The 11,689-nt window shown below is 42.9% G+C and overlaps 1 protein-coding gene across 1 annotated transcript in view; it reads left to right on the top strand.

Moving 5' to 3' along the window:
• Lipa (lipase A, lysosomal acid type) overlaps positions 1-11,689 on the top strand; it is a 34,489-nt gene that overhangs the window by 3,214 nt on the left and 19,586 nt on the right. Inside the window, exon 3 of the mRNA XM_021205297.2 lies at positions 916-1,033. Coding sequence (XP_021060956.1) covers positions 916-1,033 — 118 coding nt within the window. The remainder of the gene's footprint in view (positions 1-915; positions 1,034-11,689) is intronic.

The raw sequence follows: 11,689 nt of genomic DNA, 5'->3' as shown, positions 1-11,689 counted from the left end.
AAAAAAAAAAAAAAAAGAAAGAAAGAAAAAGAATGTCCAGGGAACACAACTCAGTACAGTTGTGAAAATATTAAAATATTAGAAGGAACCGTTAGAAAAAAAATCTAAGCAAAAAACAAACCAATCCAACAAACCAACCAACCAACCAACCAAAAAAAAAAAAAAATCCCACTTAAATTAATTAAAGCATTTCAAAATTATGAATCTTAAGTAAACAGTGAGATCTACATAAAACCACATGGAAGAATACGATAGAGAGAAAATATAGATTATTAAAGACACAGCAGCTTTAAGACAGAAAATGGATTGACCCAGCTAAAGAAACGGGTGACTGCCGAGAGTGACAAATTCCTAGATAGGACAGTATGGAATGTCACAGGCTGTGGCATACCCCCTCCTCTTAACAGTTCCCTCCTAAGGGAATGATGGAATTCAAGTCTTTCAGGTATTTATGGCAGAGAGGATAATGAACACTTTGATCTTCCATGTAATTGATGGATGCCTTCCCACCTGGCGCTTAACCACACTCAGCCCCATGACTCTTTCCTTGTGTGTGTGTGTGGGGGGGGGGGGAGGAGGTAAACTTAATGGCAGTTTCTCATTTTTCGGCTTGTTTAGCTTTATTGCCTAGGTCAGGAACTTTAGAACATGAAAAATGTTAGCTGACATATTTAGAAAAGAAGTCTTTATTTGTGCCTGGTCGGCAGGAAAGAAAATGACAAGAGCCCAAATTTGATACATTCAGTGCAGAGCTGGTGGAATGATGAGATGCCTGCAAGTATAAACGACTGGGTCGTGAGATGGAATCTTGGTTACTAGATGGAGCAGAATAAAGCTTTGTTTTCTGCCTGATGTTTTTGGAGATGGAGGACTCAGAGTCCACCACAGAATACCCATTCTCCTTCTTCTCCCCAGACTGAGATAATCATGCGCTGGGGATACGCTGGTGAGGAACACTCTGTCCTGACAGAAGATGGCTATATTCTGAGTCTTCACCGAATCCCTCATGGGCGAAAGAACCATTTTGACAAAGGTATGGATGTTTTCTGAGGCAAGGCGTAACAGCTTTTGGAAGTCACTGTGTCATCTGAGTTGGTGACTGAATTCACTGGACAGGGTTACCATAGGACGGCTGGAGGCCAAAGTACCAGCTAAGCGAGGCTGGCTTGACTAATTTCATCGTCTCTACTGGGCTCTAAGGTCGAATTCCATTTACAGTTTAAAAATGCCTCCTTACTTTGTTTATTAAAGAAGCATTTTATGTAAGAGACTGTTGTAAACATTAAACAGTTGGCTTTTGCAATTTAACAATCCCCCCCCCAAAAAAGACCAGAAAGGTAAACAGTAAATGCTGCTTTTTATGTCTTACTTTCCAGTTTTTAACATGTGTTCTCTCTGTATCATATCTTCATTTAACACCTTTGTACCTTCCAAATGCTCATTAGAAACAAGTATGGATTATTTTTCTGTTGCCACCTTTTAAATTCAAAGGGTGCCATAAAGGACATAGTGTTTTGTTCTCTGAATTATTTATTTGCTATCAGCAAACTCACAAAAAGTGTGTTTATTTCCTATCACAGAGATCTTCCCAATAATTCTTAGAACACTTATCTGAAGATATATAGTATGCCATTGCATATTTGTGTCATGGTTTGTTTAACAAGTATCTATTAATGAACTTTTGTGCTGATTTGAATTTTTAGCTAACAAACATTGCTGCTCAAACAAATCAACCACAGTAAAAAAATATACCTACATATTGTACAAGTTAATAAATAGTATATAGAAAAACTTATTATTATTATTATTAATATAGCAATATAGAAAACACTCTCTATGTGCGCATGTACTGATAGTGACTTTCACTAGGAGTATATAAAGATTCTTATAAATTTGCTTTAAAAATTTGTACCTGGGTATATAGCTATATTTTTTTTTGACCAACTTATAACTCAAGCAAAACTGTGGTCCTGATGTGGGTGATGGAATGTCTAGACAAACTCTCTGAAACTCTTAACAGGTATATGTCCTTAACAGGATAATAGGATCGCCTTTAGCTATCTCTCAAGGTGTGGCCTATTGCTTTTCTGAAAAATGAGGCCTGGGTTAATGTAATTGGCTAGCTCTCTCTTCTGTTAGGGTTGTAATCACTCAGAAGAGTGTCCTTAACCTCACATGTTTCTCAAGCGATTATTCAGAGTGAACTACAAATCTGGGCGAATGTGAGCTTAGTATAAATGTCTGCCTTATGCCTCTCTTTATGTCATGTAAGATGCTTATTTTTTTTCTGTCTCCATCACAAGACGCTAAGTAAATAATGCTTAGGTGGCTATGCCAGTTTTTCTTTTCCAAATCCATTTGAGATTTTGTTTTAGTGTTTATAGCTCTACACTATCATCTCCCCTTGTGAATCTTTTACAAAATGATTGAACAATGACTTGCACTGATCCTTTTTTTTCTGCTCTCAAACACATAAAGTATATATTTTAGGCAAGAGCGAGCATATGATCTTACTTTCCTTCCTTCCCCTTTTTTCAAAACCCAAAAACCAAATCAAAACCAAAACAACCAGGAAAGCAACATCAAGTTTTAGATTCTATCTAAAGAAAAATGAGTATAGATATTATTTCCTATAAGGTTCTTAGTTAAGTAGTAATTCCTCCTACCAGCCATTTTTTTAAGGTTCCCAGTTAAAACCATGCTGGGAGAATGGTTTTAACTACAGCCACCCGCCCTCCCCAGGCTTCTGTCTCCACACTGCTGTTAAGCAAGCATGTAGGGCTCCTTGTCTTGTGCACACACATCGCACTGTGGCTGGTGAAGGTGTTTCTTGTGAAGGGAGGCAAAGGTGCCCCCTCCAAGAGACAGCAATCCTTGTGGACAGAAGGTGGTCCCCTTGCAGGCTGGGGAGGTGGATACCCTTGTCTTTCCTGAGAGTGCTGAGTCAGATCTGTGTTCAGCTTTAGATCCTAGACTTCCTTCACCGATTCTGAGGAGCCCCCACCCTCCCTCGTAGAGGTCCGAGATCTGTGTGTTTACAAGGCAGCCTCAGTGGGGCCTTTCCAGGGAATTCTGTGACTCAGTTACCTAGCGGAGTTGTGATTTCTCGAAGACCTGTACAGATGCTTTCCCTATGGTTCGCTCTCCATGGCCCATGTCCAGGTGCTGGCTAGAAGCTTCTCATTTTGTCTGTTCAGGAGCACTGTGGTCAATGCTGTTAATCTGCCTTGCTGAAAGCCAACAAAAAACAAAAAACAAAAAAACAAGTACCCCAAATGGCACTGGTCTTGTGAATGCCACTTCCCTTCTGGCTGCCTATTAATAGCACATCACCCTTTCAGTGACCTAGACTAGAAATTGCTAAATCATTTTCCTTTTGTTTGGCAGTGACAGGGATTGAACCCACATCCTTAGCGCATGCTGCCAAGCTATATCCACAGCCCTTGCAGAATCGTTCGGTCTTGATTTCCTCCCAGTCTCTGGGCCATCCACAAAGCATCACTCATTAATGCGGTTCTCCCTGCTCTGACCACCACACTTCTTCCCCTTACAATCTTGATGGCACTCATTTAGGCTCCGGAGACAGGGCACAGCGCAGAAGCTGAGGGAATCTTGAGTGAATCACTTTGGGGGAGGGGGGGACTCCCCATATACCAGAGAAAACAAATATCAAAGCAGGTCTATGGAAATGTAGTATTGTATTGTGAGCTGAATGCTTTTAACATATAGAAAGTAATGTCCTATAGCCTTATTCTTTATAAGTAACTGTAAGATACATTAAAATGTCATTTATCTATTGGGGTGACATTCTTGGGGGGGCAGTGGGTTACAGATAAATGGTGAGGGGGCTCTTCAGACAGCATGACTAGCTTCACGTGGGTGTCAAAGGTTCTGTGTGAACACAGAGTGGAGCCACGCATCTGCTCTGCCTGTGTCCTCCTGTAAGTTCTGCTGTCTGCTGCCTCCTGTTCCAACCTCTCTGTCTCGTTTGCAGAGAAAGTCACTTAAATCTCAGCTATTATGTGATTTTTTTGTGCGGCGACAATTTTTATGGATCTCATGGATGTAGATACATACAGCCCTTAATAATCTGTCCTGGCTGTGTATGTGTGTTTCACCCCATCCAGAAGAGCAGACATCTCTGCACTTGTGGCTGGCTGGTGGAGACTATACCTGCAATTTCCCATTTAAGATACAGTGTGTGTGCGTTAGATACTCTTCTCTGTCATTCTCCATCCTATTCCTTTGAAACAGGGTCTCACACTGAGTTTGGGGCCTGTCTGGTATCTAGCAAGTCCTAGCCATCTCACTGTCTCCATCTCCTACCATGTTAGATTTGTTTGTTTTTTAAATGTGGGTGGTGGGGGATGGGGATTTGAACTCAAATCCTTTTACTTTCACAGAAATTACTCTTTTCCCACTGAGCCATCTTCCCACTTCTAAGCAATCATTTTCATCACATGCTGAACTCCCACTGTATCCGCTGAGTGCTTAAGGGAACTGAAACACAGAAGTTAATCACTTATAGAGAAGTGGTTTTGTTTTTAACTGCTTAGCCTTAAGGATGAGTGTTAATATTACAAGGCTCTCACGTCCTGCTTGGACTAAGGATTTGAAAAGCTTGCACCTTTAGAACATATTTCTTTGAGATCAATTCAGTCATTTCTTGCTGGAGACGGCCAAGGCAAAGGGCAGCTACTTGGGCATTTTGACTGCAGAGGTTGTATTCCTTGAATTCAGAACGTGTCCTTATGTAATAAGTACTGAGCAAGCTGATCCCATGATAAGCATCATGCAGACTTTATTTAGCTAAAACAAGGAAATACTACTTGTGCCAGCATTAAAAGAAAAATACAAGGCTAATTGACTTACTAATTGTCTAATTGGGAAATCAACCCGTTACTGTCACCTAACTGGGGAATCAGTTATCTCTCTTGTGCCTGAACAATTCAACAAGGTAAGTCAAACTAGCTGTACAGTCTGTTTGTCCAACTCTGGTTGAGGTTCAGCAAAGGAGAACTATAACATCGGAGTGTACACTGTTCTGCCTGCCTCTTCCCTTTCTCCAAACCCCTTCCTTCTTGGCTAGCTGCTGCTAAGTGTCTTGTGTCTGGGAGAATATCTAATGTCTCCCCTGGCATGCACAAGGATGTGTATACACACACACACACACACACACACACACACACACACACACACACTCACACACACAAAATGTATTTTAAATGGAAAATTGCAAGCAGAGTCTCCAATAGGCACAAGTACAAATGTCTGCTGCTCTGGATTGCGTTGAAAAGTGCAGCCAGGACAGAATATTAAGGATTGTGCGCATCTCCATCCATTACATCATAAAGACTGTCACACTCAGAACTTCAGGCACCTAGGAGCATATTTTCTGAACTCTCTGTGTGTTTGATTCACAGTGGTTAAGTCAACAGTAACTCAGATGGCTGATAACAAGTGTAATTAATTACTGCCTTCCCCACAGGACCAGTGAAGCTGGAGTCCTGTGGAGGCCGAAGTCCTTCTGGCTTCATTTGCTTTGATGTTGGTTACGTTGCTGACTCATTTGCTTTGAAAATGCTGCACCCCGAGGACTTGGCCTGTCCCCAAGCCCTCCATCACCCTCTTAGGAGCAAAGCATTGAGATTCCAAAATGTCCCTTGTTCTGTTCTACAGTCACATTTTGGGTCAAGGCTTCCCTATCTTCCAGGATCAGAGACAGCCAGGGGCAAAATCTGTAGCCTTTCTAGTGTGACTGTACCCAAAGCCCTAGCCTCAGGCTCGAGTGTGATGGTCATAGTTTCTTTAACTTCTCTGGGTTTGTTTCTTCATCTTTTACAGGAGAAGAATAATATCTACCCCATCCCTTCTGTAAGGCCCTTGAGGCACCTTACCCTGTGTGCACCCCTGCCAGATTCAACTTCAGCTGCTACAGCTCCCCCCCCCCCTGCAGTGAATGATGTGGGCCGTGTTGCTGCCTTCGTGCGGCTTAACCGATCCTAGTGACAGTCACCAGGGGTGTGGAGTGCTAACGATTGGACCTGGTGATGCAGGGCCATGTGCTCACTCCTACAGGTAGACCTTGAAGCGGAAATGTCATGGCCTGGACTCTGATAAAGGCCACATGACTTTCTGATTGTTTTCTGCGGACAAGCCAAGTGTCGCCCCTAAGCGTGAATCATCAGATGAATCATTTGGACTCTGGTCAGCCTGTTGGCCAAATGAGGATAACATGGTTATGGTGGTTAAGTAGTTTTCCCATGATAAATGGCTGAGGTGACTTAAAGATAAGGTTCCTATACCTCGTGTTTAAGTTTCCACCCATCCAGCCCTTGGTGTTAGCCATTGGGTTTGCAGTGTTGTCCCTGATAAAGTCGGAAAACTCTCTGGTAACTTACATATTGGATTCTGTTGTTTAGTCTCCTGGGATCTATACTTTGGACCTAAGCCCTTTCACCTTGTTTCTTCCTCCGGATAGACTGCACCTCCCCTCCCCCTTGGCATGTGTCTTTTTATCCTTCTACCTGGCACGTGATAATAAAGATAACTAGTTCTCAAGGGATCCAGGTTCCTCAGCCTCAGACTTTTGAACCTTGTATTTGGAAGTTTTAAATCTGTTTTTTTTTTTTTTTTAATTAATTAGGCATTTTTAGGTATTCTGTCAATACAACAGAGAGGTACTAAAATCAATAATATTTGAAATCAGTAGTATTCGAAATCAATAGTATTTGAACTGATTTTTAAGACCAAGTCTTCAAACTAGAATTAGACTATAAAAATTCACTCAGGAGCCACCATTTTGGATAACTGAAACCCAATGGCAGGCTTTGCTACCAACCCCCAATCTACTCATTAATTCTTGAGGAGACCCTTAGGGTCCCCCTTGGATGATTGTTGGGGGAGTATGTCTGTTTTGTGGCTTCTTCCAGGGCTTCAGGCAGCTCATTCTCCCCTGACCCAGTTTGCAGGCAATAGCTGGCTGTGACTTGTTTAAGTAGGGTTTGAATATACCTCTGATGGGCTGATTTTGAATAGCCAAGGGAGCTTAAGAAACAAGAGCTTCCAGGCCAGGCTGTGTGTATGGACTTCCTCACTCTCCGGTTCAAGGCCAGAGGCAGTCATATGCCTGTTTCACAGTCACTGTGCGTTATTTCAGTACATAGCTAGTGAGGCAGTCACATGCCTGTTTCACAGTCACTCTGCGTTATTTCAGCACATAGCTAGTTTGGACATAGGCTGCTTGGCTTGCTGGGAGCTGGCTGGGAACAGACATAATATTTGTGTGCATGCCTCTTCTCTAGCTTTTAATAATTGCTTTTTTTTTTTTTTTTTTTTTTTTTTTTTTTTTTTTTATTTTTTTCTTTTTTGTAGCCCTGGCTAAAACCAAGACCTTTGAAATGAGGTAGACTTNGTGTGCATGCCTCTTCTCTAGCTTTTAATAATTGTTTTTTTCTTTTTTTTTTTTTTTTTTTTTTTTTTTTTTTTTTTTTTTTTTTTTAGATCACTGGCTAAAACCAAGACCTTTGAAATGAGGTAGACTTGAGTTTCAGTGTTGGCACACCGCTGCCTGAATGGTCTATGGCCAGTTGCTTTCTCTACATGTAGGTCACTGTTAGGTCTCAAATCCAATACCTGAGGTGTATATTTAATATACTAAAGTGGACCAGGCTGCCTGCATCTTCAGCCCCTATGTGTTATAGGGTCTGGCTGCATACCCTTCCCCTTCCCCTAAACTCCTCCAGCCCAGGGGCTGGGCTCTCTTTCTCTAGCTGCCCTTTCCTCTGTAATCCAGCCATGCTGATGGCCAGATCCCTTTTGGTTTGTCCTTTACCTTCTTGGCTTCTTGGTCTGGGTCTCCCATTTCTCATCCTGCCTCTCCTCACGTGGTCATGGTCACTCTGGACTCTCCCAGATGTCCCTGCCTCTGGCCATGCTCTCCCTTTTATCTACAGTAAACCTTCTCCTCCACCATACTGGGACCAGTCATGTCCTTTTCTTTTTTTTTCTGATTTCTTATTTTTATTCAATTACCTCATCTTTAACACGGATATGAAAGTTTAAGCCATACATGAGTTGAAGCCTAGGACATAGCTGGTAGCTGTTTTGAAAAGTATTAGCAATAGTGCCAAGCTAAGCAGACTCTAGAAGCTGGCTTGGGTTACTGTGTGGTTAGAGGTCATTCAGGAAGCACTTAGGGCAAAGCCTAATCAGGCTTTTTTGATACAGGAATGATTGTACCAAGCCTTGGACATTGGGTTTTTCCAGAGCGAGGGGGGTGGGGGTAGGGGGGTGGGGGTTCCACTTTGCTGGTTGATGAGTTCCTGTGAACTTGGTGGATTATGTGGACCATTCATGGAGCTGTAAGCTGAGGGCAGTTCTAGCTTTGTACTACCCAGTATGGAACTATTGGAATGGATCTATACTACCTACAAGGTCCCTCTTACTATTTCGTTTAGAATCTTCTTTTGCAGGATACAAGCCCTTGTGTGGGAGATGCAGCCTCTTCCCAAACTAGCAAGGAGCTTAGGATGTCAGGTTATGGAGGACCTTAGAGTTCCTGGGTCAGGCAAAGAAGTCTGCCATTTCAAGCTAATTCCTGAGGTGGCACCGTTGTGCTAGTGGCTTAGCCTTCCCCAGGACCTGCAGGGCCCCTGGGAGTCTTAAGATCCCTGGCCCTGGGCCACCAATCATGAAGTTGAATCAAATCCTTTGAGACTTTATGACTGGTGAAAACTGAGTTCTGTGTCATGCTGACAACGTTCACCTTTGGCCTCCTTCCTCCTTGACTTGATGACTTCCCTAGACCTCAGCTGCTTCCCCATGACTTTTTGGAGTGAAGTAGCATCCCACGCAGCCTCGTGTCTCGGGAGGTAGGAGGGATTCCCCACTCACCAAGTTGTCTTCCTCTTGTGAAGCACGGCCATTGTCAGGCCTGCCTTCAGCTGAGATTCACCTCACCGGCAGGCAGCATTGCAGTGGACAGCCATGAGGTCACTGTTTAGGTGACCAGGGTGAAGTCATTTTGCCTGTCCTTGACAAAATGTCAGTTTTGGTATTTTTTGGTTGTTGTTGTTTGTTTCTGTTGTTGTCCTTGATGGTGGTTTTGTATTAGCTCCCAGAGGCAGGAATTTTAGTAATTATTGTAGTGGGTTTGTAATTTTAAACTTTTAGAGATTATTTTTCACATTTCTCATGATGAAGTAAAATCTTGACTGAAGGCAGAGATGGTATATCTGGCACAGTGCACTGAAGGTAGAACTTTCGAGAAGTTTAGTCTTGCTGACATAGCCATAAAATGCCATTAGAAAGCCAAGCCGCAGCACGTATGGTGCGCCCGGGGCGGACCCACTTTCTTTGCCATTTTTCTCCAAGGTGGTATTTTCTTTTGCTTTTGTTCCTTGCTCTATCTCCAGTACTGAGAAGGACCTGTCACAGTCGGTGCTGAATGAGGGTTTGGTTGATGAGTGGCTGCATGGTCACCACCTTGTAGGCCTCTGGAGGGTAGGATGTTTCTTCTTGGGGGTGGGGTGGATTGTACATCCAAGTCTTTGTTTTATTTTTGTTGTTGTTGTTTGTTTGTTTGTTTTTCAGTTAAACTTTCAGGAAGAGGTGATTAGAAGATTAAAAGATAAATTCATATATACATTCAGAATTTGTGTGTGTGTGTGTGTGTGTGTGTGTGTGTGTTTTCTACTCAATTCTTTAAATAGTTTTTGAGGATTTAGTATATGAGCACAATATATGTTTATCATACCTACTCTTCCCCACCCCACAGTTCCCTTTCAGATTTCCATCTCAAGTTCATGTCTTCTTCAGTAAGACTATTCTATGACTATTAACTTTTTGTTTTGTTTTGTTTTTCGAGACAGGGTTTCTCTGTGCAGCCCTGGCTGCCCTGGAACTCACTCTGTAGACCACACAGGTCCTCGAACTCAGAAATCCGCCTGCCTCTGCCTCCCAAGTGCTGGGGTTAAAGGCGTGCACCACCACCGCCAGGTCTCTATGACTATTAATTTTTATTAAGTTAGTTATTTATTTTACATCTCAGTCATAGCCTCCCCTCCCTCCTCTCCTCTCAGTCCTTCCCCCTCCTGTCCCTTCCCCCTACACACCTCTCCCCCCCTTCTCCTCAGAAGAAGGGAGGCTTCCCATGGATATCAACCAGCCTTGGCATACCAAGTAAGACTAGGTGTGTATCTTCTATTGAGATTAGACAGTTAGGGGAAAGGAATCCAAAGGCAGGCAGTGTATTCAGAGACTCCCACTTTCAGAGTCCTGCATGAAGACCCAGCTGCACACCTGTTATACCTGTGCAGAGGGCCTAGGTCAGTCCCATGCATGCTCTCTGGCTGGCAGTTCAGCCTCTGTGAGCCCCCAGGTTAGTTGATTCTGCAGGTTTGCTTGTGTCCGTGACATCTCTGGCTACTTCAATCCTTCCCTTCTTCCACAGGATTCCCCAAGCTCGGCTTCATGTTTGGCTATGGATCCCTGTATCTTTAATAGTGTCTGGGGTGGGATCCCTCTCATGGCATGGATCTCAAGCTGGGCCAGTCATTAGTTGGCCCTTCCTTCAAATTCTGCTCCATTTTTTTTTTTTTAAACCCCTGCATATCTTGTAGACAGGAAAAATTGTGTGTCTAAGGTTTTGTGGCTGGGTTGGTATCCCAATCCCTCTACAGGAATTCTTGCCTGGTTACAGGCCGTTTCAGGCTTCATATTCTCCATTTCTTAGCTAAGGTCACCCTCATAGATTCCTGGGAGTTTCCATTGTCCTAGGTTTCTAGCTCATCCCAGAGACACCCCTGCCACAATCAAGCTGTCTCTCCCAGTACCCTCTCCCTGCATCCTTCCCCGCCACCTTTCCCCTTCTGTTCCTATCTCAACTCCTCCTCCCTCCATCCATCCCCAGTGAGTGCCTAATCTATTCCCCTTTCTCAGTAAGATTCAAGTGTCCCCTTTTGGGCCCTTCTCGTCACTTAGCTTCTGTGAATTTGCAGTTTGTAGCATGGTTAGCCTGTATTTTATGACAAATATTCCCTTATAAATGAGTACATACCATGTGTGTCTTTCTGAGTCTGGGCTACCTCCCTCAGAATGATCTTTTCTAATTTCATCCATTTGCCTGCAAATTTTCATGATATCATCATTTTAGTGGCTAAGTAATAGTTCCTTGTGCTAATGTACACGTTTTCTTTATCCATTTTTTTTAATTGAGGGACATCTAGGTTGTTTCCAGTTTGGGGCTGTTATAAATGAAGCTGCTATAAACATAGTTGAACAAGTCTTTCTAGGTATATGCCCAGGAGTGGCGGTGCCGGGTTTTGAGGTGGGTCTATTTCCAGTTTTCTGAGAAACCACCACATTTATTTCCAAAGTGTCTGTACAACTTTACACCCCCCCACCAGCCAAAGAGGGGTAGTCCCCTTGCTCCACATCCTCGTCAGCATGAGCTGTTGCTTGAGTTTTTAATCTTAGCCACTCTGGGTGTAAGATGGAATCTCAGAGTTGTTTTGATTTGTATTTTCCTGATGACTAAGAATGTTGAATGTCTTTAAGTACGTCTTGGCCATTAGAGAGATTCCTTTGTTGAGAAATCTGTTTACCTCTGTACACTATTTTTTTTTAATATTTATTTATTTATTATATGTAAGTACACTGTAGCTGTCTTCAGACACTCCGGAAGAGG

The sequence above is a fragment of the Mus pahari genome, chromosome 1 (genome assembly GCF_900095145.1).
Source record: "Mus pahari chromosome 1, PAHARI_EIJ_v1.1, whole genome shotgun sequence".
Taxonomy (NCBI): domain Eukaryota; kingdom Metazoa; phylum Chordata; class Mammalia; order Rodentia; family Muridae; genus Mus; species Mus pahari.
The sequence above is the reverse complement of the archived record's forward strand: the minus strand, read 5'-3'. Positions and strand labels throughout refer to the sequence as shown.